The sequence below is a fragment of the Oncorhynchus masou genome, chromosome 8 (assembly GCF_036934945.1).
Source record: "Oncorhynchus masou masou isolate Uvic2021 chromosome 8, UVic_Omas_1.1, whole genome shotgun sequence".
NCBI lineage: Eukaryota > Metazoa > Chordata > Actinopteri > Salmoniformes > Salmonidae > Oncorhynchus > Oncorhynchus masou.
The window spans coordinates 16,319,069-16,346,669 of record NC_088219.1 but is presented as its reverse complement, the minus strand read 5'-3'; the positions used below and the strand labels follow the sequence as shown (position 1 = coordinate 16,346,669).

General features: G+C 43.3%; 1 protein-coding gene across 3 annotated transcripts; it reads left to right on the top strand.

Moving 5' to 3' along the window:
• The first annotated feature begins 1,765 nt into the window (after positions 1-1,765).
• On the top strand, positions 1,766-22,266 carry LOC135544217 (spermine synthase-like). 3 transcript variants are annotated; one of them, XM_064971670.1, is made up of 11 exons: positions 1,766-1,945; positions 5,940-6,057; positions 17,503-17,590; positions 17,930-17,994; positions 18,156-18,331; positions 19,218-19,374; positions 19,568-19,655; positions 19,833-19,947; positions 20,169-20,248; positions 20,477-20,592; positions 20,677-22,266. In XM_064971670.1, the coding sequence occupies exons 1-11, from the start codon at positions 1,900-1,902 to the stop codon at positions 20,705-20,707; spliced, it is 1,080 nt and encodes a 359-aa protein (XP_064827742.1). In that variant the 5' UTR covers positions 1,766-1,899; the 3' UTR covers positions 20,708-22,266. The 3 variants fall into 3 exon arrangements, with proteins under 3 accessions (XP_064827742.1, XP_064827741.1, XP_064827743.1); XM_064971669.1 differs by having other exon boundaries at positions 5,937-6,057; XM_064971671.1 differs by lacking the exon at positions 1,766-1,945 and adding an exon at positions 2,037-2,259.
• The last annotated feature ends 5,335 nt before the right edge of the window (positions 22,267-27,601 follow it).

Genomic DNA, 27,601 nt, shown 5'->3' with positions numbered 1-27,601 from the left:
AGCATGATCATTACACAGGTGCACATTGTGCTGGGGACAATATAAGGTCACTCTAAAACATGCAGTTTTGTCACACAACACACTGCCACAGATGTCTCAAGTTTCGAGGGAACTTGTAATTTACATACTGACTGCAGGAAGGTCCACCAGAGCTGTTGCCAGAGAATTGAATGTTAATTTCTCTACCATAAGCCACCTCCATTGTTGTTTTAGAGAATTTGGCAGTACGTGCAGTATGGCGTTGTGTGGGCAAGCGGTTTGCTGATGTCAACTGCTGTGAACAGAGTGCCCCATGGTGGCGAGATCCTGAGGCCCATTGTTGTGCCATTCATCCGCCACCATCACCTAATGTTTCATCTTGATAATACACAGCCCCATGTTGCAAGGATCTGTACAGAATTCCTGGAAGCTGAAAATGTCCCAGTTCTTCCATGGCCTGAAGACTCATCAGACATGTTATCCTTTGAGCATGTTTGGGACGCTCTGGATCAACATTCCACAGGCCATAACGACAGCGTTAAGTGTGCCTTGAAGTGTGCCTTGAACCCCCACACCATCACACCTCCTCCTTCATGCTTCACAGTGGGAACCACACATGCAGAGACTGGCGGTTTGAACCAAAAATCTCAAATTTGGACTCATCAAACCAAAGGACAGATTTCCACCAGTCTAATGTCCATTGCTCGTGTTTCTTGGCCCAAGCAAGTCTCTTCTTATTATTGGTGTTCTTGAGTAGTGGTTTCTTTGCAATTTGACCACAAAGGCTTTATTCATGGAGTATCCTCTGAACAGTTGATGTTGAGATGTGTCTGTTACTTGAACTCTGAAGCATTTATTTGAGCTGCAATCTGAGGTGCAGTCAACTCTAATGAACTTATCTTCTGCAACAGAGGTAACTCTGGGTCTTCCTTTCCTGTGGCTGTCCTCATGAGAGCCAGTTTCATCATAGCGCTTGATGGTTATTGTGACTGCACTTGAAGAAACTTTTTAAAGTTCTTGAAATGTTCCATATTGACTGACCTTCATGTCTTAAAGTAATGATTGACTGCCGCTTCTCTTAGCTTATTTGAGCTGTTCTTGCCATAATACGGACTTAACCCTATTTGGAAATAGACCATCTTCTGTATACCATCCCTACCTTGTCACAACACAACTGATTGGTTCAAATGCATTAAGAAGGAAAGACATTTAACAAGGCACACCTGTTAATTGAAATGTATTCCAGGTGACTACCTCACGAAGATGGTTGAGAGAATGCCAAGCGTGTGCAAAGCTGTCAAGACAAAGGGTGGCTACTTTGAAGAATCTCAAATATAAAATATATTTGGATTTGTTAAACACTTTTTTGGTTACTACATATTTATAATATATTTATTTCACCTTTTATTTAACCAGGTAGGCTAGTTGAGAACAAGTTCTCATTTACAACTGCGACCTGGCCAAGATAAAGCAAAGCAGTGTGACACAAACAACAACAACAGAGTTGCACATGGAATAAACAAACATACAGTCAATAATACAATAGATAAAGTATATATAAAGTGTGTTTAAATTATAAGGATAAGGGATGTAAGGCAATAAATAAGCCATAGTGGAGAAATAATTACAAAGGACTGGAGTGATAGGCTCTTTCTCTGTGTCTCTCTCTCTCTGTGTGTCTGTGTATGTACAACTAACAGGAAGCCTACTGCAATCTGAACTGTAGATACATGTGAGCACGAGGTGGTCGTCATCGGACCCTCCCCCTACGTGTCCACAGACTAGTATGCACTCTAGCAAACCCTCCCACTTCAAACAACACTCTGGCAGTAATAGCACGGCTCCCTCCTGTCCCCACACGCAAATTCCATTTTCACACCGGCTGCCTACTCCAGGCATGGCTGACGGCTGTACCCAGTCATGGCACTGCGACATTACACCCTCGACTTCAACCTCTCAGCGCCAGGTAAATGACACACACCGTGGCTACGAACAGTTGCAGCAATACAGGACATGGGGGTCATAAGCAATCATTTCCCTTTGCGCATGTACTGTATGCTAGCTAACGTTAGCTAGCTAACTAATCGTTGTCAATACGCGCAGTCTGTCTAATATATACTAATCATACAATTATGATATGCACGATTAGTGCTTTTTTCGCGGAGGACGTAGCTAATGACGTGCTGAGTAATATTGATCTAGTTAAATGTCGTCCGCTATCTTGATGGCATAATTCCAAATCAGACATTGCTGGTTGCCAGCAACATGACTGGCATGCGGGTAATATGACCTTTTGTGCAGTTGCTAGCTAGCTAGGTTAGCAAAGGCATCTCATCTGTCTGCGTGATTGGTTTTAATGGACAGGCAGGCTTTACTAGCTAACAAGTTAGCATATCAATGTTAGCATAACTTATTGATGAGGCTATAGCCATCTCAAGTTGGTCACACTTTTTAAAAATTCACAAGGTCCCAGTGGCCAATTATCAGTCTGATAGCTATAGTATATGCACTCACGGGAAAATAGCATACAAGCAGAATTTGCCAGTTAAATTAGCTATGCTACTGCCATTTATTTTTAGCATGTGCTTCTACACCTGCATTGCTTGCTGTTTGGTGTTTTAGGCTGGGTTTCTGTACAGCACTTTGATATATCAGCTGATGTAAGAAGGGCTATATCAATTAATTTAATTTGTTGCTGCATAGCCAACTGTTTAACGTTAAGGTACACAGACAAGACATTTGTATTTATTTTTATTTCACCTTTATTTAACCAGGTAGGCTAGTTGAGAACAAGTTCTCATTTGCAACTGCGACCTGGCCAAGATAAAGCATAGCAGTGTGAACAGACAACACAGAGTTACACATGGAGTAAACAATTAACAAGTCAATAACACAGTAGAAAAAAAGGGGAGTCTATATACAATGTGTGCAAAAGGCATGAGGAGGTAGGCAAATAATTACAATATTGCAGATTAACACTGGAGTGATAAATGATCAGATGATCATGTACAGGTAGAGATATTGGTGTGCAAAAGAGCAGAAAAGTAAATAAATAAAAACTGTGGGGATGAGGTAGGTGAAAATGGGTGGGCTATTTACCAATAGATTATGTACAGCTGCAGCGATCGGTTAGCTGCTCAGATAGCTGATGTTTGAAGTTGGTGAGGGAGATAAAAGTCTCCAACTTCAGCGATTTTTGCAATTCGTTCCAGCCACAGGCAGCAGAGTACTGGAACGAAAGGCGGCCGAATGAGTTGTTGGCTTTAGGGATGATCAGTGAGATACACCTGCTGGAGCGCGTGCTACGGATGGGTGTTGCCATCGTGACCAGTGAACTTGAGATAAGGCGGAGATTTCCCTAGCATGGCCTTGTAGATGACCTGGAGCCAGTGGGTCTTGCGACAAATATGTAGCGAGGGTCAGCCGACTAGAGCATACAAGTCGCAGTGGTGGGTAGTATAAGGTGCTTTAGTGACAAAACGGATGGCACTGTGATAAACTGCATCCAGTTTGCTGAGAAGAGTGTTGGAAGCAATTTTGTAGATGACATCGCCGAAGTCGAGGATCGGTAGGATAGTCAGTTTTACTAGGGTAAGTTTGGCAGCGTGAGTGAAGGAGGCTTTGTTACGGAATAGAAAGCCGACTCTTGATTTGATTTTCGATTGGAGATGTTTGATATGGATCTGGAAGGAGAGTTTGCAGTCTAGCCAGACACCTAGGTACTTATAGGTGTCCACATATTCAAGGTCGGAACCATCCAGGGTGGTGATGCTCGTCGGGCATGCGGGTGCAGGCAGCGATCGGTTGAAAAGCATGCATTTGGTTTTACTAGCGTTTAAGAGCAGTTGGAGGCCACGGAAGGAGTGTTGTATGGCATTGAAGCTCGTTTGGAGGTTAGATAGCACAGTGTCCAATGACGGGCCGAAAGTATATAGAATGGTGTCGTCTGCGTAGAGGTGGATCAGGGAATCGCCCGCAGCAAGAGCAACATCATTGATATATACAGAGAAAAGAGTCGGCCCGAGAATTGAACCCTGTGGCACCCCCATAGAGACTGCCAGAGGACTGGACACACTGAACTCTGTCTGCAAAGTAATTGGTGAACCAGGCAAGGCAGTCATCCGAAAAACCGAGGCTACTGAGTCTGCCAATAAGAATATGGTGATTGACAGAGTCGAAAGCCTTGGCAAGGTCGATGAAGACGGCTGCACAGTACTGTCTTTTATCGATGGCGGTTATGATGTCGTTTAGTACCTTGAGTGTGGCTGAGGTGCACCCGTGACCGGCTCGGAAACCAGATTGCATAGCGGAGAATGTACGGTGGGATTCGAGATGGTCAGTGACCTGTTTGTTGACTTGGCTTTCGAAGACCTTAAGATAGGCAGGGCAGGATGGATATAGGTCTGTAACAGTTTGGGTCCAGGGTGTCTCCCCCTTTGAAGAGGTGGATGACTGCGGCAGCCTTCCAATCCTTGGGGATCTCAGACGATATGAAAGAGAGGTTGAACAGGCTGGTAATAAGGGTTGCGACAATGGCAGCGGATAGTTTCAGAAATAGAGGGTCCAGATTGTCAATCCCAGCTGATTTGTACGGGACCAGGTTTTGCAGCTCTTTCAGAACATCTGCCATCTGGATTTGGGTAAAGGAGAACCTGGAGAGGCTTGGGCGAGGAGCTGCGGGGTGGCCGGAGCTGTTGGCCGAGGTAGTAGTAGCCAGGCGGAAGGCATGGCCAGCCGTTGAGAAATGCTTGTTGAAGTTTTCAATAATCATGGATTTGTCGGTGGTGACCGTGTTCCCTAGCCTCAGTGCAGTGGGCAGCTGGGAGGAGGTGCTCTTGTTCTCCATGGACTTCACAGTGTCCCAGAACTTTTTGGAGTTGGAGCTACAGGATGCAAACTTCTGCCTGAAGAAGCTGGCCTTAGCTTTCCTGACTGACTGCGTGTATTGGTTCCTGACTTCCCTGAACAGTTGCATATCGCGGGGACTGTTCGATGCTATTGCAGTCCGCAACAGGATGTTTTTGTGCTGGTCGAGGGCAGTCAGGTCTAGAGTGAACCAAGGGCTGTATCTGTTCTTAGTTCTGCATTTTTTGAACGGAGCATGCTTATCTAAAATGGTGAGGAAGTTACTCTTAAAGAATGACCAGGCATCCTCAACTGACGGGATGAGGTCAATGTCCTTCCAGGATACCCGGGCCAGGTCGATTAGAAAGGCCTGCTCACAGAAGTATTTTAGGGAGCGTTTGACAGTGATGAGGGGTGGTCGTTTGACTGCGGCACCGTAGCGGATACAGGCAATGAGGCAGTGGTCGCTGAGATCCTGATTGAAGACAGCAGAGGTGTATTTGGAGGGCCAGTTGGTCAGGATGACGTCTATGAGGGTGCCCTTGCTTACAGAGTTAAGGTTGTACCTGGTGGGTTCCTTGATGATTTGTGTGAGATTGAGGGCATCTAGCTTAGATTGTAGGACTGCCGGGGTGTTAAGCATATCCCAGTTTAGGTCACCTAACAGAACAAACTCTGAAGCTAGATGGGGGGCAATCAATTCACAAATGGTGTCCAGGGCACAGCTGGGAGCTGAGGGGGTCGGTAGCAGGCGGCAACAGTGAGAGACTTATTTCTGGAGAGAGTAATTTTCAGAATTAGTAGTTCGAACTGTTTGGGTATGGACCTGGAAAGTATGACATTACTTTGCAGGCTACATGAAGAACATAGTTATCTAGCTTATTATTGGACATTTCTGGTGGTTGTTACAAGGTAGCTACAGTTTGTGTGTGCAGTAAGTGCAACCCTGTCTCTCCTTTAGCTAGCTAGATTTCACCTTCTTAACAGGCTTACTTGATTTACCATTTTTAATGGTGATTCTGTCTGAAACAGGAATTTCAAACATGGGGCGTATGGTGTTGTGTTAATTATTGTGTTGTCACCCTAGAAATGCCCCTCCCTTTTCTGTTCAGCAGACTGTCCAACGACTGTGCATGGGCTGCAGTCTATATTTCAAGAACAGGAAATGACAGAGACTGTCCATGACACTGAGGGACATGGATATCTTGCTACCTTCATTGGCAAGAATGGCAGGTAGGCACCATTTCCATAAACACTGTCATTATTTATGTCCTTACCAACATATTTTGTAGAATGAATCTAATGTTCATGAAATAGGCCTAGTTGGTGTTCGCTTTTCAAAAACCTGAAGTGCTACATTAATAACATAAAATATTTGTTTTATATTTCAAATGTATCCTTTATTTAACTAGGTAAGTCAGTTAAGAACAAATTCTTATTTACAATGACGGCCTACCCGGCCAAACCTGGACAAAGCTGGGCCAATTGTGTGCTGCCCTATGGGACTCTCAATCACGGCTGGTTGTGATACAGCCTGGATTCGAACCAGGGACTGTAGTGATGCTTCTTGCACTGAGATGCCTTAGGCTCCCGAGTGGCCAGGGGTCTTATCTTGATGATAATAATAATAAGAACAAGTAATACAGCACATGAGACACATAACACACTATGAAGACAGTCAGGAAGACCGATTCAGCAAGGTATGGTGCTTTAGGTACACTTTAAAAGCATCTACAGTAGGCACATCCATAGCACCCTTACATACTGTACAATACATTTTGTATTCATTAAGGATCCCCATTAGCTGCTGCCAAGGCAACAGCTACTCTTCCTGGGGTCCTCAGGTCACTACTCTACTACCATATATCTACAATACAAAATCCATGTGTGTGTTAGCGTGTGTGTGTGTCTCTTTACAGTCCCCTCTGTTCCATAAGGTGTATTTAAAAAAAAATCTGTTTTGTAAATCTGATTCTACTGCTTGCGTCAGTTACCTGATGTGGAATAGAGTTCCATGTAGCCATGGCTCTATATAGTACTGTGCACCTCCAATAGTCTGTTCTGCACTTAGGTATTCTGGTGGCATGTCTTGTGGGGTATGCATTGGTGTCTGAGCTGTGTTTTAGTAGATTAAACAGACAGCTCGGTGCATTCAGCGTGTCAATGCTTCTTACAAAAACAAGTAGTGATGAAGCCAATCTCTCCTCTACTTTGAGCCATGAGAGATTGACATGCATAGTATTAATGTTAGCTCTGTGTACATTTTAAGGGTCAGCCGTGCTGCCTTGTTCTGAGCCAATTGAGCAAAGTCCTTCTTTGTGGCATCTGACCACACGACTGAACAGTAGTCCAGGTGCAACAAAATTAGGGCCTGTAGTAGAGGTCAACCGATTAGTCGGAATGGACGAATAATTAGGGCCAATCGGAAATCTGTATTTTTGGACACCGATTTGGCCGATTTTGTTTTATTTTTATTTGTTCATTTTTTTTACACCTTTATTTAACAAGATAAGTCAGTTAAGAACACATTCTTATTTTCAATGACAGCCTAGGAATGTTGGGTTCTGCCTCGTTCAGGGGCAGAACGACAGATTTTTACCTTGTCAGCTCGGGGGATTCAATCTTGCAACCTTACAGTTAACTAGTCCAACTACTTGCCTCTCATTACACTCCACGAGGAGACTGCCTGTTATGTGAATGCAGTAAGCCAAGGTAAGTTGCTAGCTAGCATTAAACTTATAAAAAACAATCTTAATCACTAGTTAACTACACATGGTTGATGATATTACTAGTTTATCTAGCGTGTCCTGCGTTGCATATAATCGGTGCGGTGTGTATCGTTGCTCCAATGTGTACCTATTCATAAACATCAATGCCTTTCTTAAAATCAATACACAGAAGTATATATTTTTAAACCTGCATATTTAGCTAAAAGAAATCCAGGTTAGCAGGCAATATTAACCAGGTGAAATTGTCACTTCTCTTGCGTTCATTGCACGCAGAGTCAGTGATTATGCAACAGTTTGAGCTGCCTAATTTGCCAAAATTTTACCTAATTATGTCATAACATTGAAGGTTGTGCAATGTAACAGAAATATTTAGACTTATGGATGCCACCCGTTAGATAAAATATGGAACGGTTCCGTATTTCACTGAAAGAATAAACGTTTTGTTTTCGAGATGATAGTTTCCGGATCGACCATATTAATGACCTAAAGCTTGTGTTTCTGTGTGTTATGTTATAACTAAGTCTATGATTTGATAGAACAGTCTGACTGAGCGATGGTAGGCAGCAGCAGGCTCGTAATCATTCATTCAAACAGCACTTTTTTGCATTTGCCAGCAGCTGTTAATGACTTCAAGCCTATCAACTCCCAAGATTAGGCTCGTGTAACCAATGTGAAATGGCGAGCTAGTTAGCTGGGTGCGCGCTAATAGCGTTTCAAACGTCACTCACTCTGAGACTTGGTGTGGTTGTTCCCCTTGCTCTGCAAGGGCCGCGGCTTTTGTGGAGCAATGGGTAACGCTGCTTCGAGGGTGGCTGTTGTCGATGTGTTCCTGGTTCGAGCCCAGGTAGGGGCGAGGAGAGGGACGGAAGCTATACTGTTACACTGGGAATACTAAAGTTCCTATAAGAACATCCAATAGTCAAAGGTTAATGAAATATAAATGGTATAGAGAGAAATAGTCCTATAATTCCTATAATAACTACAACCTAAAACTTCTTACCTGGGAATATTGAAGACTCATGTTAAAACCTGTTAAGGCTCGGGACAATACTGCCCCCTTTGGATGAATTGCGTGCCCATAGTAAACTGAAAAAAAATCTGTGCAAAATTGCTAATATATGCATATAATAATTATTATTGAATAGAAAACACTCTAAAGCTTCTAAAACCGTTTGAATTATGTCTGTATGTATAGCAGAACTCACAGGGCAGCCAATCTCCCAAACTAGTTTTCTCATCCAGAAAGTTGGGCCAACTTTGACGTCATCGCCCCCACCCTTCCCAAACAGCTATGGATCTGGGAACCGTTTCTATGTCTTCCGCAAGATGTCCTCTATCAGTAGAGAGTTTAATTGTGCAAATCCCACGAGCTTTGACCCTTTGGCAGGCAAAATTGTGAGTGTCGCGAGAAAATAGATGCGCGTTCGGGCGCGAATTGTACACAGTCATTCCTCCGTTCCAGATTGTCTGAGAGGAATGGCTTTTGTCCGGTTGAATCGCCAATTGTTTTGTATGTTAATAACATCCTAAAGCTTGATTCTGCACTTAGTTTGACCAGTTTAGTCGACATATAATATGTAATTTTTAAATTTTGATGCGCAACTGTTCGGGACCAGAAGTCATTTTGGATGCATTTCAGCTGGAACTTGAAGCATATGCTAGCTAATACAAAGACACACGACTTGAAACCAAACAATGTTTTGGGTAAGTATGACTCCTTCCACTACATTCTGATCGAAGACCATCAAAGGTAAGGGAATATTTATGTTGTAATTTTGTGTTTCTGTTGACTCCAATATAGCGGAGAAATATTGCTTATGTCTGAGCGCCATCTCAGATTATTGAATAGTAAACGATTTCTGTAACGTTAAAAAGACGTGACAAAGCGATTGCATTAAGAAGCAGTGTATCTTTCTAACTATATGTAGAACATGTATATTTAGTCAAAGTTTATGATGTGTATTGCTGTTATCTGGCGTTATCTGGCGGAGCTATCTATAATTTCTCCGGACATTTTTTAGCATTTTCTGAACATGGCGTCAATGTAAACGGAGATATATGGATATAAATGGCATATTATTGAAAAAAAACATAAATGTACTGTGTAACATGTCCTATTACCGTCATCTGATGAAGATTTTCAAAAGGTTAGTGAATTATTTTTCTTTTAATCCTGCGTTTGTGATTGCATCTTTTGTTCGACAAAATGGCTACATATCGTCTGTCTTTGTGGTGGTTTGACATACATATGTGCTATGTTTTCGCCGTAAAACATTTTAGAAATCTGACTCGCTGGGTAGATGAACACGGTGTTCATCTTTCATTTGAGCTATTGGACTTGTTAATGTGTGGAGGTTAAATATTTCTAAGAATATTTTTGCATTCTGTGCGCCACTTTTTGAGTTGAGAGGGTGGGGGGGGGGTGCCCTTGGGGAACGTGTAGCGTGAACACGTTAAAAGTAACCACCAGCTTTCATATGTTTTCATGTTCTGTGCAAGGAACTTAAACGTTAGCTTTCTTACATGGCACATATTGCACTTTTACTTTCTTCTCCAACACTTTGTTTTTGCATTATTTAAACCAAATTGAACATGTTTCATTATTTATTTGAGGCTAAATTTATTTTATTGATGTATTATATTAAGTTAAAATAAGTGTTCATTCAGTGTTGTTGTAAATGTCATTATTACAAAAAAAAAAATGTGTCCGATTTTAATCGGTATCGGCATTGAAAAATCATAATCGGTCGACCTCTAGCCTGTAGGACCTGCCTTGTTGATAGTGTTGTTAAGGCAGATCAGCACTTTATTATACTACAAAACTTATTGTATGACCTCTTATACACTATATTAGGCCCAGCCTTTGGAACTTTGGTTTCGTTAGATATTGCTACTATAAGGTGATCACTACATCCGATGGATTTGGATACTGCTTTAAAGCAGATTTCTGTAGAATTAGTGACGATGTAATCAATACATGTTGATTTCATTCCTGTGCTGTTTTTTGTAAATACCCTGGTAGGTTGACTGATAACATTTGGTATTTATTAGGATCCCCATAGCATCAGCTACTCTTCCTGGGGTCTATGTCAAATACTCTTCCTGGGGTCTATGTCAAATAGGTTCCGGGTTGGAGCGAGCGGTCGCATCTACACTTCGGTCCGCAGGTAGTATAACTTTTCATTACATTTCATTATAGTACAACGGTTTGATTTGTCTAATCTTAGCAATTTCTTCTTAGCTAGCTACATAGCCGTCTTTGTATCAAAGATAATTGCGTAATTATCGTATTTCGTCGTCCTAACGTAGTCTACACTGCTATATGCCCAGCAGCTAGCTAACGTCCACTAGCACTGTAGAAACTATTACACTCAACGACTCGATTAGTGTAGTGTTAGCTAGCTACATAGTTGTCTTTGCTGTCTTCGTATCCAAGGTAATTGTGTAGTTTAGAGTGTGTAGACTTAGAGTGATTATCTTAATTTACCGAGGTTATCTAGCCAGCTACTTGTCGTCCTTAACGTAGGAGTTACTGCTAGCTAGCTAGCCAACAGCTAGCCAACGTCTTCCGATTTGAACTTCAACAACCCGGTCAACATTCCGCCTCGCTCCACAGGTAGTATCACATTTTCATTTCACTTCATTACAGTACAACGGTTTGATTTCTTTGATCGTAGCTAGCTAGCTACATAGCCGTCTTTGTATCTAAGACAATTGTGTAGTCTGGAGCGATTTTCTAGGTTAGCTAGCCAGCTATTGTCGTTCTTTTAACGTAACGTTACGTAATCAACACTGCTAGCTAGCCAGCTAGCCCCGAATAGCAGCACTGTAGAAACTGTTACACTCGACGGAACGACTTGATTAGTGTAGTGTCAACAACGTAGCCACTGCCAGCTAGCCTACTCCAGCAGTACTGTATCATTTCAATCATTTTAGTCAATAAGATTCTTGCTACGTAAGCTTAACGTTCTGAACATTCGATAAGTGTAGTCCACTTGTCATTCCAATCTCCTTTGCATTAGCGTAGCCTCTTCTGTAGCCTGTCAACTATGTGTCTATCTATCCCTGTTCTCTCCTCTCTGCACAGACCATACAAACGCTCCACACCGCGTGGCCGCGGCCACCCTAATCTGGTGGTCCCAGCGCGCACGACCCACGTGGAGTTCCAGGTCTCCGGTAGCCTCTGGAACTGCCGATCTGCGGCCAACAAGGCAGAGTTCATCTCAGCCTATGCCTCCCTCCAGTCCCTCGACTTCTTGGCACTGACGGAAACATGGATCACCACAGACAACACTGCTACTCCTACTGCTCTCTCTTCGTCCGCCCACGTGTTCTCGCACACCCCGAGAGCTTCTGGTCAGCGGGGTGGTGGCACCGGGATCCTCATCTCTCCCAAGTGGTCATTCTCTCTTTCTCCCCTTACCCATCTGTCTATCGCCTCCTTTGAATTCCATGCTGTCACAGTTACCAGCCCTTTCAAGCTTAACATCCTTATCATTTATCGCCCTCCAGGTTCATCAATGAGCTTGATGCCTTGATAAGCTCCTTTCCTGAGGACGGCTCACCTCTCACAGTCCTGGGCGACTTTAACCTCCCCACGTCTACCTTTGACTCATTCCTCTCTGCCTCCTTCTTTCCACTCCTCTCCTCTTTTGACCTCACCCTCTCACCTTCCCCCCCTACTCACAAGGCAGGCAATACGCTCGACCTCATCTTTACTAGATGCTGTTCTTCCACTAACCTCATTGCAACTCCCCTCCAAGTCTCCGACCACTACCTTGTATCATTTTCCCTCTCGCTCTCATCCAACACTTCCCACACTGCCCCTACTCGGATGGTATCGCGCCGTCCCAACCTTCGCTTTCTCTCCCCCGCTACTCTCTCCTCTTCCATCCTATCATCTCTTCCCTCTGCTCATACCTTCTCCAACCTATCTCCTGATTCTGACTCCTCAACCCTCCTCTCTTCCCTTTCTGCATCCTTTGACTCTCTATGTCCCCTATCCTCCAGGCCGGCTCGGTCCTCCCCTCCCGCTCCGTGGCTCGACGACTCATTGCGAGCTCACAGAACAGTGCTCCGGGCAGCCGAGCGGAAATGGAGGAAAACTCGCCTCCCTGCGGACCTGGCATCCTTTCACTCCCTCCTCTCTACATTTTCCTCCTCTGTCTCTGCTGCTAAAGCCACTTTCTTCCACTCTAAATTCCAAGCATCTGCCTCTAACCCTAGGAAGCTCTTTGCCACCTTCTCCTCCCTCCTGAATCCCCCCCCCCTCCTCCCTCTCTGCAGATGACTTCGTCAACCATTTTGAAAAGAAGGTCGACGACATCCGATCCTCGTTTGCTAAGTCAAACGACACCGCTGGTTCTGATCACACTGCCCTACCCTGTGCTCTGACCTCTTTCTCCCCTCTCTCTCCAGATGAAATCTCGCTTCTTGTGACGGCCGGCCCCCAACAACCTGCCCGCTTGACCCTATCCCCTCCTCTCTTCTCCAGACCATTTCCGGAGACCTTCTCCCTTACCTCACCTCGCTCATCAACTCATCCCTGACCGCTGGCTACGTCCCTTCCGTCTTCAAGAGAGCGAGAGTTGCACCCCTTCTGAAAAAACCTACACTCGATCCCTCCGATGTCAACAACTACAGACCAGTATCCCTTCTTTCTTTTCTCTCCAAAACTCTTGAACGTGCCGTCCTTGGCCAGCTCTCCCGCTATCTCTCTCAGAATGACCTTCTTGATCCAAATCAGTCAGGTTTCAAGACTAGTCATTCAACTGAGACTGCTCTTCTCTGTATCACGGAGGCGCTCCGCACTGCTAAAGCTAACTCTCTCTCCTCTGCTCTCATCCTTCTAGACCTATCGGCTGCCTTCGACACTGTGAACCATCAGATCCTCCTCTCCACCCTCTCCGAGTTGGGCATCTCCGGTGCGGCCCACGCTTGGATTGCGTCCTACCTGACAGGTCGCTCCTACCAGGTGGCGTGGCGAGAATCTGTCTCCTCGCCACGCGCTCTCACCACTGGTGTCCCCCAGGGCTCTGTTCTAGGCCCTCTCCTATTCTCGCTATACACCAAGTCACTTGGCTCTGTCATAACCTCACATGGTCTCTCCTATCATTGCTATGCAGACGACACACAATTAATCTTCTCCTTTCCCCCTTCTGATGACCAGGTGGCGAATCGCATCTCTGCATGTCTGGCAGACATATCAGTGTGGATGACGGATCACCACCTCAAGCTGAACCTCGGCAAGACGGAGCTGCTCTTCCTCCCGGGGAAGGACTGCCCATTCCATGATCTCGCCATCACGGTTGACAACTCCATTGTGTCCTCCTCCCAGAGCTCTAAGAACCTTGGCGTGATCCTGGACAACACCCTGTCATTCTCAACTAACATCAAGGCGGTGGCCCGTTCCTGTAGGTTCATGCTCTACAACATCCGCAGAGTACGACCCTGCCTCACACAGGAAGCGGCGCAGGTCCTAATCCAGGCACTTGTCATCTCCCGTCTGGATTACTGCAACTCGCTGTTGGCTGGGCTCCCTGCCTGTGCCATTAAACCCCTACAACTCATCCAGAACGCCGCAGCCCGTCTGGTGTTCAACCTTCCCAAGTTCTCTCACGTCACCCCGCTCCTCCGCTCTCTCCACTGGCTTCCAGTTGAAGCTCGCATCCGCTACAAGACCATGGTGCTTGCCTACGGAGCTGTGAGGGGAACGGCACCGCAGTACCTCCAGGCTCTGATCAGGCCCTACACCCAAACAAGGGCACTGCGTTCATCCACCTCTGGCCTGCTCGCCTCCCTACCACTGAGGAAGTACAGTTCCCGCTCAGCCCAGTCAAAACTGTTCGCTGCTCTGGCCCCCCAATGGTGGAACAAACTCCCTCACGACGCCAGGACAGCGGAGTCAATCACCACCTTCCGGAGACACCTGAAACCCCACCTCTTCAAGGAATACCTAGGATAGGATAAAGCAATCCTTCTCACCCCCCCCTTAAATGATTTAGATGCACTATTGTAAAGTGGCTGTTCCACTGATGTCAGAAGGTGAATTCACCAATTTGTAAGTCGCTCTGGATAAGAGCGTCTGCTAAATGACTTAAATGTAAATGTAAATGGAATGGAATAATACATAGTACAGAACATTATTAGTCAAGAGTGAAACTCATACATTTAAAATGTCACACACAGCCTACATATCAGTATATCAGTATAAATATAAAATGGCTGTCTCTTCAGTCGCCTTCGTGCGACCACTTTAAAATATATTTTATTTTTTATACTGGTTTCATTGCTATCCTGAGTTACCGGGGGTGGCAGAGTTCCATGTAGTCATGGCTCTATTCTGGACCTGGGGACTGTGAAGAGACCTCTGGTTGCACGTCTTGTGTTGTGCCGATTAGTGTCTGAACTGTGTGCCAACTGCTTGAACAGACAGTTCTGTACCTTCAACACATCAATAGTGATGCAGTCAAACTCTCCTCAACTTTGAGCCAGGAAAGACTGACATTTTCCCTCCGTGTACATCGAAGTGCAATACGTGCTTCTTGATGGGCACATGCCTATCCGTAACCGGAAGAAGCAGTTTCATAAATACTTCAGCGTCCGGATGTCCCTCATTACACACATCGGACCAACAAATATTTTTCACATCTTCGACTTAGGTACAATTGCAAAACCTTTATGTTCATTTATACACCATTTTAGGTCCAATCTTTGGAACTTCGTTTTTTTTCTAATTATGGCTATTATATTATCATCACTACATCTGATGGGTGTCCATACTGCTTTATAGAAGATTTCTGCAACATTAGTAAAGATGTGATCAACACACATGGATGATTTAGTTCCTGTTCTGTTTGTAACTACCCTGGTAGGTTGACTTGATTCACACATATAGTCCAAATACTGACATTTAGCACTGGTCTATAACAACTTCCTACGAGAATAGGCTTTAGGTGAGGCAGATGAACCTGTAGCCATATTGCTTCCGCATCATCTGACATGAGATCCTTGCTACCGTCAGTCTCTTAAGCAGTTCGCTATGTTGGAGATAATCCGGGAACCCCTGCAGTTAGGGTGAATCCCATCTCTTTTAAAGAGTGTTGGTTGCTCTCACAGGAAGTCAAAATTGTCACTAAAGGAGACATTTCTGTTTTTGGAGAGCTTCAGGAACTCGTTTAGGGCAGCTACGCGGCTGTAACGCTCCGAATACCTTCTATAGCATGGCAGGGGGCCAGAGATGACTGTTGTCTTCCCTGTGCAAAGAAGGGTGTTCAAGAGGATGTTGTCGTCCTTCTTCAGTTCCTCAGATTGCTGAAAGCATGAACCAGGGTGCAGGCACTGGTTACAGTTTGATGTTTCTTCTGGAGTGGGCAGCTTGATGAAAGCCAGTCAACATTTAGGTTGCCCAGAAAATATACCTCTCTGTTTGTCACATACATTATCAAGCATTTCACACATATTATCCAGATACTGACTGTTAGCACTTGGTGGTCTATAGTAGCTTCCCACAAGAATGGGCTTTAGGTGAGACAGGTGAGACAGGTGAGCCTGTAGCCATATTACTTCAACAGTATTTAACATGAGATCCTACCTAAGCTTAACACCGCCCCCCATTGACATTTCTGTCTTTTCTGTAGATGTTATAACTAGGGTTGCACATTTTGGGGAATATTCAGAGGTGGAAACATTCCGTGGGAATTAACAGGAATATATGGGAAATAACGGAAATGTATGTACATTAATATTAATACCATTTATGTGTTGATGTCTTTTGCATTGGATATATTTACCATTTCATATGGAGACAGAAACATAAACCTTTTACCTTATCATAAGTAGACATAATTGCAAATGATTAAATCCTTCCAATAGAAATAAAACTATTTAGTTACGAATGTAACTTTAATTAAATGAGTTGACTCTTCACATGGGATGATTTCACTGAACAACGAAAGAAAGGGAATATTGAATGATCCCCACTGATCCATTGCATCTCCAAAAAATGTATTCAACATACATGTGTAAAATGATAGTCCAGAAACTGAAGGTTTGGTTGTCTTCCTCTCAGGCTTCCATGTCTTCTCCCTGGACCTCCTCATTGTCCACTTCTTGAACATCAGACTCCGAGGCCTCATCTTCACTATCACTTTTCAATCTGGTTGATGATGGCTCGCTGTCAGGCTCAAAAAGCCTCAAATTTATCCAGATGGCCAACAATTTTTCAACCCTTGTATTGGTCAGCCTATTGCGTGCTGGAAGGCAGGGTAAAGTGACTAGGCAAATTATGTGTGTTTTGTGTTGTAAATGTGTGTGTGTATGTAGTGTTTGAATGTGTGAGGTTGTCAAGGTTTATGCAAAACAAATGTAGACAGAAGTTGCAAACACTGTAGCTAGCCCAAACACTAGCTTGTTATTAACGGACTTGCCTAGTTAAATAAAGTAAAATTACATTTAAAACAATGACTGGCTAATAAAAACCCCAGGTGTGTTCCAGTGGTCAGACACCCTTTAGGAAGACCATTGATTTGCCGGTTAAGTGTTTTATTGGTACCACAATGGCTCACGTTCAAATGAACGCTTAGCTCTTTAGTGGCTTTGTTTATCGGATGTAAGGGCTTTGGCGCTTGTTTTGTGTGTGTGTGTGTGGTGACTACTAAACACTGGCGGTTGGCCATTGTGTGGGCCTAAGCCTGCATGGATATACCCGCAGCAACACCACACATTTTGGGTAGAAATGCTCAACCTTCAGCTGCCCATTGGCTCTCCACTGAGCTTTCATAAAGCTTAGGTCAATAGGCCACAACCTGTCATGCCATGGCTCTCCTCATGAGCTTTGTGTTGAAGGAGAGCGAAGTGAAGAGAGAGAAGTTATAGCCTAGATTCAATTCTATGTTTCTCTCAATTTAACTCTGCTTCTTTCTCTGTTTCTGTATGTCTCTCTTTTCAGGTTGGTTATTCTGCGTGTGACCGCCCATGGCCTGCTTACCATTGATCTGCAGTGTTGTGAAGGAGATAACATTGTACAAGTAGAGAATGTAGGTGATGAGAGAAACTTCTCTTCACAATAGACCTGCTTGCATACATACATAAAACAATAACACAAATACAAAAAAAAAAATCATATTTAACAGACCTTATCATATTTACCCGAAGTAAGAAATATTTCCATTAATTAGATTCAATTGGATGTGTTGCTGTGTTTCTCACATGCGCCGAATACAACTGGTGTCGACTTTACAGTGAAATGCTTGCTTACAAACCTTTCGAACATGTGGTCTCGTAGGCCTTTGGACTATTTGACATTTAGGATATTTTGCTTAATGTAGCATTAGAATATGCAAAATAACAAATACAGTATTCGATTTTTCTCTCAGCTTTTGAATACACTGGAAGAGAAGCTGAGAAGTCTCCTACATGGAAACATTAAGAGGGTCAAGAGGTAAGCCTCGTGGTGGATGATCTTACAGTAGTGGCCTTGTTTGTTGACTATCTTGTGACTGGACACAAGCTGTAGTGTGAAACGATTACCCTATAACCCTCTGTCAATATCTCCATGATGGCATCATGAACATGATATGTACCATGTCCCACCTTCCCCAGGCTCCCAGCTCTGACACGAGGTGCAGCTGTTGATCGATACTGGCCCACAGCAGACGGCAGACTGGTGGAGTATGACATAGATCGGGTTGTATACGATGAGGACTCTGCATACCAGAACATAAAGATCATGCACTCACAGCAGTTTGGCAATATCCTGATCCTCAATGGGGATGTTAGTAAGTAAAATATAGCATTCCTACAGGCCTTCATTTTAGATAATATTGTTATGAATTATTGTAGTAATTATGTTATTTACTTTACTTATTTAGGTCACTTGTTGTTCAACTTCTTTTTCACTTCTGAAAACTGAATCTAATATGATGATGAACATTTGGCTGGGTTTCAGTCACGGCATGTGGCTTACTTATCTAATGATATTGTAATATGATTATATGACAGATCTGTCACAGTGAAGGGGCCTACTGTAATGTGATTATATGACAGGTCTGTCACAGTGAAGGGGCCTACTGTAATGTGATTATATGGCAGGTCTGTCACAGTGAAGGGGCCTACTGTAATGTGATTATATGGCAGATCTGTCACAGTGAAGGGGCCTACTGTAATGTGATTATATGGCAGGTCTGTCACAGTGAAGGGGCCTACTGTAATGTGATTATATGACAGATCTCACAGTGAAATGTGATTATATGGCAGGTCTGTCACAGTGAAGGGGCCTACTGTAATGTGATTATATGGCAGGTCTGTCACAGTGAAGGGGCCTACTGTAATGTGATTATATGGCAGGTCTGTCACAGTGAAGAAGGGGCCTACTGTAATGTGATTATATGGCAGGTCTGTCACAGTGAAGGGGCCTACTGTAATGTGATTATATGGCAGGTCTGTCACAGTGAAGGGGCCTACTGTAATGTGATTATATGGCAGGTCTGTCACAGTGAAGGGGCCTACTGTAATGTGATTATATGGCAGGTCTGTCACAGTGAAGGGGCCTACTGTAATGTGATTATATGGCAGGTCTGTCACAGTGAAGGGGCCTACTGTAATGTGATTATATGGCAGGTCTGTCACAGTGAAGGGGCTTACTGTAATGTGATTATATGACAGATCTGGCAGAGAGTGACCTGCCCTACACCCAGGCCATCATGGGCAGAGGGCAAGAGAACTATGCAGGGAAGGAGGTGCTGATCTTAGGAGGCGGCGATGGAGGAATCCTCGCAGAGGCCGTCAAACTCAAGCCAAAGATGATCACCATGGTGGAGATATCCTTTCAGGACCCTGCTGTTCACTTCTCTCTGTGCTCAGTTAACATATTGCTTCAGGGATTTGCACCAGCAATATTTTAACACTGACCTCTTATGAGCATTTTGTTTGAGACGTTGCCCGGTAGGATTATCTGGTCTGTCATCTGTCTTCCCCTGTGCCTGGTTTGTAATGCCTTGACAAAGTGTTTACATCGACCAAATGGTGATTGATGGGTGTAGAACACACATGAGGAAGGCATGTGGAAGTGTTCTGGACAACCTGAAGGGAGAATGTTACCAGGTGAGCAGGACAGTGCTATCCACTGCACCTCTCCTTAGTTGAGATGGAAAGTTTGTCATTTGCTCTGAATAGATTTGCTCCGCTCTCTGTAGTCTTGTATGTTACTACATGGGGTTTCCATAACGACATGTCCCTGAACCCCCTCCGTCTGTTTCATCTGCTCTTATCTCATTCCAGGTGTTGGTAGAGGACTGCGTTCCTGTTCTTAAAAAGTATGTTGAGGAAGGGAAGACGTTTGATTACGTCATCAATGACCTCACAGCGGTCCCCATCTCCACAGCGCCAGAGGAGGGTGAGTGACAAAGGCTTTCTCATGGGGTCTTCTTGGACATTCTGTTCTAACAGTGTATGCAATGATGAATACTGGTAGGGTTCTTGTAAAGCCTTGTACCACATTGCAAAGAATTGATCTGATTTTAGGATGTGGATAGTGTAATCTTAACCTGTTTCGTGCATCGGGGCTTGTATGAAACACTTGCATGATTGGTTGAAAGACGGTTTACTCTGTCTCAGACTCTACATGGGAGTTCCTACAGCTTATCTTGGATCTCTCAATAAAAGTACTGCGTCCTACTGGGAAGTACTTCACACAGGTGAGACCCATATTCACTGAGTGCTTCATACAGTCACCCCACCCTTGTGTGGAATTCAGCTCATATTGAGATCACCATCCCTACACATGATTAACTTATATGTCTGTCTCGTATATCTTTGTTGTTCATGAGAGACAAGTTTGTCCAAGTGTGATGTTTGTTTGTTTTGTTTTTTTAAATTTGTCCCCTAATTGCTGTGTGGTCCATGTTTTAATTCTGTGTCATCAGGGTAATAGTGCCAATCTGACTGAGACACTGGCTCTTTATGAGGAGCAGCTGGGAAGGCTCTCATGTCCTGTAGACTTCTCCAAGGAGGTGGTGTGTGTGCCCTCTTATATGGAACTGTATCCTTCAAGAAAAGAGTCTTGCACTTAAGAGTCTTGGTTACTTGTTGTTTACATGGCATTTTCCTTAATGAGCTGATTCAGGTGGGTTTTCTACACCGTTTGGAAGAAGTAAAGAGCCCCCCCCCCCCGGTCTCCTCCATACGTTGCCTGCCGGAATGTGAAAACTGTCCACCCCCCTCCCATTGTCCGCCGTCACACTGAGGGGAGAGATGACCCCCCCTCCCCCATTTCTACTCACACTGTTTTATTATCCTTCCATGTCCAACTCTCTCTTAAACCCTTTTTACATCTTAGTTGTATAATTTTATGTCCAAACTTACAAGAGATTGTATTTCTGTTAGTTGGATATTTTGAATTGGGCTGTTGTTTTTGCGTGTGCCCTCCAGGGAGAGCTGTGGGGCTGACCGTGTAGGGCTGCTGCCACTGGTCTAGGGTTTAGACCTCTGACTATGTTCTGGTTCCAGAACTGTCTAGGTTTTAGACGTCTCTGACTATAGCCTGGTTCCAGACCTGTCTAGGTTTTAGACGTCTCTGACTATAGCCTGGTTCCAGACCTGTCTAGGGTTTAGACGTCTCTGACTATAGCCTGGTTCCAGACCTGTCTAGGGTTTAGACATCTCTGACTATAGCCTGGTTCCAGACCTGTCTAGGGTTTAGACGTCTCTGACTATAGCCTGGTTCCAGACCTGTCTAGGGTTTAGACTTCTGACTATAGCCTGGTTCCAGACATGTCTAGGGTTTAGACGTCTCTGACTGTTGTGTAGTTGTCATGCCATACAGGTTACATGTTTTATACATGGCAGGGCAACAATTCTCAGAGAAGTTGGCTAAATATCATATAGGTCTGGGACCAGGCTATAGTCAGAGGTCTAAAGCCTAGACAGATCTGGGACCAGTATTTAAACACTCTTGGTACACCTACCCCTTCAGGGTGTTGTTACTTTTCAAATTTGACTTAAAACAGCACCAACATACAATAGGCTTTTGGGTTCTGATTGTGTGATAGGATATGTGCTCGCCGTAGTTTCAAATGAATGTCTGTCTGTGCGTTTGATTGTTTTTCTTCTTTTGTTGTAGCTAACTGGCTTGAGTGTGATTTGATTCCCAGTCCTTTCCAAGTGTGACCCTGGCCATTTGAAGCTGAAGTGTCCAAATGTGTTTTTAAAAGGGAAAAAGGTTTCTTGCTTGTACTGCTTTAATGTGAATTGTGTTTATTATTTAGCACCTTTTTAGTTTCTCCTGCTGGATCTTATTTTACATATTCAGTTTAGAATTTTTCTCTAAGTTTGTTTGGTGCATGTGCTGGAAATGTAAATATTTTTATTGAATGTAGCTTCCCATATACACAGTGCAACGTCATGACTTTGATCAATATTGTGGTGCTTTGTTAAATGTATTTATTTGATATTATTTCACCAAATGCTGTTTTATACTAAATACCTTTTTTGTTCAGCAGTGACTACCTGCTATTAAAAATGAGTTGGAGAAGAAAATATTTTTCTTATGCTTCATTCAGAGGAGTATATCAGATATCTTAGCTAGCAGTCACAACTGTTTCTACTGAAAGCACAGAATCATACCAATGCAAACTCAATACAGATTTTCTTGCATTTCCTTTTGCAATTCATTCTACCATGAGCAATGATTTCAATAAACCTTCCCCTTTGTCAACACGAACTTCAATCATTTGATTACGCTGCTCCTGATGCGCACAGACGCTGTAACAATGTGTCCTTAGTTCTTTATTCAAGGTGTAGAGGACCCATCAAGTTATCTACCAACCACATGATGTACTCCTATGTTGTAGCAGACACTATTATCCAGAATGACTTAGAGGAGCAATTAGGGTTAAGTGCCTTGCTCAAGGACACATCGGCAGATGTTTCACCTGGTCAGCTCAGGGATTCGAACCAGCGACCTTTTTTGTTACTGGCCCAATGCTCTTAACCACTAAGCTACCTGCTGAATGTGCTGATCAAGCTGCTGAAATGACACCTGGAGCAACGCTTGTATTCTGGGATGCTGCTGTATACACCTAATAAGATTGCAATTTTAATTGGAATCATACCACCAGCACACATACCTGTGTGTCGTCACTACTCTTTCCTCTCTGTTTTGACTAGGCGCCCCGTCCACCTTTCCTCCATCGTTCCCCTAGATTGGTCTTTTGTGGTCCAATGAATAAAGCATTTGACATGGTTCAATTTGAACTGGGAGTTTTTAGCATGTTGTACTGTTTGTGTTTTGTCTCTGTGTAGAACCTGAATGACCAATTCTCAGGTAACATCATTTTGGAAGAGGACACCGCTGGATAAGTCTAGCCATGAAAGTAAACATCACGTTGCCAAGACTTTTGGGAGAAAATTGTACATGTCCATTGTCATTCACCATCATTAGCCCTTCTGATGTGGTCTTTCTGCCGGCAATGAACTGTCTCAATACAGTACCAATCAAAAGTTTGAACACACCTACTCATTCAAGGGTTTTTATTTTTTTCTATATTGTATAATAATTGTGAAGACATCAAAATTATGAAATAACACATTTGGAATCATGTAGTAACCAAAAAAGTTTTAAACAAATCAAAATATATTTTGTATTTCAGATTCTTCAAAGTAGCCACCCTTTGCCTTGATGACAGCTTTGCACACTCTTGGCATTCTCTCAACCAGCTTCACCTGGAATGCTTTCCCAACAGGACTTTCCACATATGCTGAGCACTTGTTGGCTGCTTTTCCTTCCCCACTCAATCACTTTCCTTGGTCAAATAGCCCTTACACAGCCTGGAGGTGTATATTGAATATTTAAAAAATATATATTCTAATTTATGGATGTGATATTTAACAAGATATATATAATAATTGGTCACTTACTTTTCATTATTGGAGATGGGATATAGAACTCCTGTGATAATGTAGTAATGTGTGTCAATTAACTGAAGAGGGGTGTCATAAGGGTTGGATTAACCACGTCAGGGGTCCTGAACAAGAACATTTTGGAGGCCCCCCTCATGATGGTGGAGAGTGTGTTTTCTTTAAAGCTAACTTCATGCAATTCTACACATTTTGCCATGGAGCAGAGAGAAACATTTGCAGTTTTATACCTTATTTCCTTCAATTCTACACATTTTGTCTTCGGACTGAGAGAAAATGTTGCAGTTTTATAGCACATTTGTTGCTATTCTAGAAGTTTTTGTTACGGGGCTGTGAGAAAATGTTGCTAATTTATTGCTATTCTATATATATGCTATCTGATCAGGGCTGGCTCTAGCCTTTTGGGGCCCTAAGTAAGGGCACTGCTGTCTGTCACTACCACCTGTTTCCACTTCCATCCACTCCATTCATCCTTTTGGACACGGATATCTGATCCACATGCACTGAACATGTGCATATAAATGCAACATGTAAAGTATTGGTTTCATGAGCTGAAATATAAGATCTCAGAAATGTTGTGCATAAATCTGTTTACATCTGTTAGTGAGCATTTCTCCTTTGCAAAGATAATCTTTCCACCTGACAGGTGTGGCATAATTAATAAGCTGATTAAACGGCATGATCATTACACAGGTGCACCTTGTGCTGGGGACAATAAAAGGCCAAAATGTGCAGTTTTTCACACAACACACTACCACAAATGTCTCAAGTTTTGAGGGAGAGTGCAATTGGCATGCTGACTGCAGGAATGTCCATCAGAGTTGTTGTCAGAGAATTGAATGTTAATTTCTCCACCATAATCTGCCTCCTATGTCGTTTTAGAGAATTTGTCAGTACGTCCAACCGGCCTCACAACCCTAGACCACGTGTATGGCGTTGTGTGGGTGATCGGTTTTCTGATGTCAACGTTGTGAACAGAGTGCCCCATGGTGGCGATGGGGCTGGGGTATGGACAGGCATAAGCTACGGACAACGAACACAATTACATTTATCGATGGCAATTTGAATGCACAGAGATACCGTGACAAGATCCTGAGGGTCATTGTTGTGCCATTCATCCGCAACCATCACGTCATGTTTCAGCATGATAACGCAAGGATCTGTACACAATTCCTGGAATTTGAAAATGTCCCAGTTTGTCCATGGCCTGCATACTCACAAGACATGTCCAATATTTGAGCACGTTTGGGATGCTCTGGATTGACATGTACGACAGCGTGTTCCAGTTCCCGCCAAAATCCAGCAACTTCGCACAGCCATTGAAGAGGAGTGAGACAACATTCCACAGGCCACAATTAACAGCCAGATCTACTCTATGTGAAGGAGATGTGTTGCACTGCTTGAGGCAAATGGTGGACAGACCAGATACTTCTGATTCACGCCCCTACCTTTTTATTAAGGTATCTGTGACCAACAGATCAAATCAAAGTTTAACCAATAGTGCAAAAAAGGTATTAGGTGAACAATATGTAAGTAAAGAAATAAAAACAACAGTAAAAAGACAGTGAAAAATAACAGCGAGGCTATAAAAGTAGTGAGGCTACATACAGACACCGGTTAGTCGGGCTGATTGAGGTAGTATGTACATGTAGATATGGTTAAAGTGACTATGCATATATGATGAACAGAGAGTAGCAGTATCGTAAAAGAGGGGGTGGTGGGTGGGACACAATGCAAATAGTCCGGGTAGACATTTGATTACCTGTTCAGGGGTCTTATGGCTTGGGTTAAAAACTGTTGAGAGGCCTTTTTGTCCTAGACTTGGCACTCCGGTACTGCTTGCCATGCGGTAGTAGAGAGAACAGTCTGTGGCTAGGGTCTTTGACAATTTTTAGGGCCTTCATCTGACACCGCCTGGAGTAGAGGTCCTGGATAGCAGGCAGCTTAGCCCCAGTGATGTAATGGGCCGTATGCACTACCCTCTGTAGTGCCTTGCGGTCAGAGGCTGAGCAATTGCCGTACTGCAACATGCTCTCGATGTTGCAGCTGTAGAACCTTTTGAGGATCTCAGGACCCATGCCAAATCGTTTTTGTTTCCTGAGGGGGAATAGGCTTTGTCGTGCCCTCTTCATGACCATCTTGGTGTGTTTGGACCATTCTAATTTATTAGTGATGTGGACACCAAGGAACAGATGCATATCTGTATTCCCAGTCATGCAAAATCCATAGATTAGGGTCTAACGAATTTATTGATTTTATGATTTCTTTATTTGAACTGTAACTCAGCAAAAATCTTTGAAATTGTTGTGTGTTGCATTTAAATTTTTGCTCAATATAGATTTACATTTTTTGTAAATGTTCCACAGATTCCATTCATTTATTGATCCCTACATTTTCATTAATGTTTTCCTCCATGAATGCGCTGCATTAAATACAAGACAATGGCACCACTAGACAAGTACATGACAGAGCTGTACTGCAGTGTGTCACAGCACTTTCTAACCTGCCTGTTTATATTATTATCACTATGGTAATGATGTGTCACTGAAGGAGTGCCCAACTGTTTCTGTTTCCCTTTTTAATACGTAAATGAATACCACTGTTCCCCTTCCTTATAGGTAACAGGATAACACTGTTCCCCTTCATTATAGGTCACAGGATACCACTGTTCCCCTTCATTATAGGTAACAGAATACAATAAACTATGTCAGGGAAGTCATACAGTACACCCACTCACATTTTATCAAATGCTCTTATCCGAAGCAACTTACAGTAGTTAGCACATGCATTTTTCATACTGGTTCCCCGTGGGAATCAAACCCACGACCCTGGTGTTGCAAGCACCATGCTCTACCTGCCTACCTTTCATCTCTCTATTATCTTCATCCTTGACATACTGTAATCATCATGAAAAATGTTTGTGGTCTGTCATGGTTAAATAAAGAAGTTAAAGCCCGATAGCAGAAGTGGATAGCAGAATGCCTTTCCCAGCACCTCTGTTCTCTTTGTTTGGTCTCAATAAACAGGTGTGGCGACCTTGCTCTACTTTAGAGGCACAGAATTCCTGAATTCGAGGACCTGTGATAACATTAAGAAAAGTACAAAGGTGCATTCAAGTGCACACGGGCACAAACACACGCAACATGGGCTATTGTTATGTCAGAGGGGGATAGGTTCAGAGTTGGGACTGGATCACATATATCACACATAATAACCCACATTACAGTTTATGATGAGTTTTACATTACAGTTGCTGGTCCACAGTACAGTTGTGAGGTATTCATGCTATTCACAAAGTTGTGAGGTATTCATGCTATTCACAAAGTTGTGAGGTATTCATGCTATTCACGAAGTTGTGAGGTATTCCTGCTATTCACAAAGTTGTGAGGTATTCCTGCTATTCACAAAGTTGTGAGGTATTCCTGCTATTCACAAAGTTGTGAGGTATTCCTGCTATTCACAAAGTTGTGAGGTATTCCTGCTATTCACAAAGTTGTGAGGTATTCCTGCTATTCACAAAGTTGTGAGGTATTCCTGCTATTCACAAAGTTGTGAGGTATTCATGCTATTCACAAAGTTGTGAGGTATTCCTGCTATTCACAAAGTTGTGAGGTATTCCTGCTATTCACAAAGTTGTGAGGTATTCATGCTATTCACAAAGTTGTGAGGTATTCCTGCTATTCACAAAGTTGTGAGGTATTCATGCTATTCACAAAGTTGTGAGGTATTCCTGCTATTCACAAAGTTGTGAGGTATTCCTGCTTTTCACAAAGTTGTGAGGTATTCCTGCTATTCACAAAGTTGTGAGGTATTCATGCTATTCACAAAGTTGTGAGGTATTCATGCTATTCACAAAGTTGTGAGGTATTCCTGCTATTCACAAAGTTGTGAGGTATTCATGCTATTCACAAAGTTGTGAGGTATTCATGCTATTCACAAAGTTGTGAGGTATTCCTGCTATTCACAAAGTTGTGAGGTATTCCTGCTATTCACAAAGTTGTGAGGTGTTCCTGCTATTCACAAAGTTGTGAGGTATTCATGCTATTCACAAAGTTGTGAGGTATTCATGCTATTCACAAAGTTGTGAGGTATTCATGCTATTCACAAAGTTGTGAGGTATTCATGCTATTCAC

Bases quoted from the DNA above. Each gene is read 5' to 3' on its own strand.
- LOC135544217 (XM_064971669.1), top strand. From the start codon at position 1,900: ATGGCACTGCGACATTACACCCTCGACTTCAACCTCTCAGCGCCAG. The intron at 1,946-5,936 runs GTAAATGACACA...TTTTCTGTTCAG, and splicing joins CTTCAACCTCTCAGCGCCAG to CAGACTGTCCAACGACTGTG. The intron at 19,656-19,832 runs GTGAGCAGGACA...ATCTCATTCCAG, and splicing joins TGAAGGGAGAATGTTACCAG to GTGTTGGTAGAGGACTGCGT.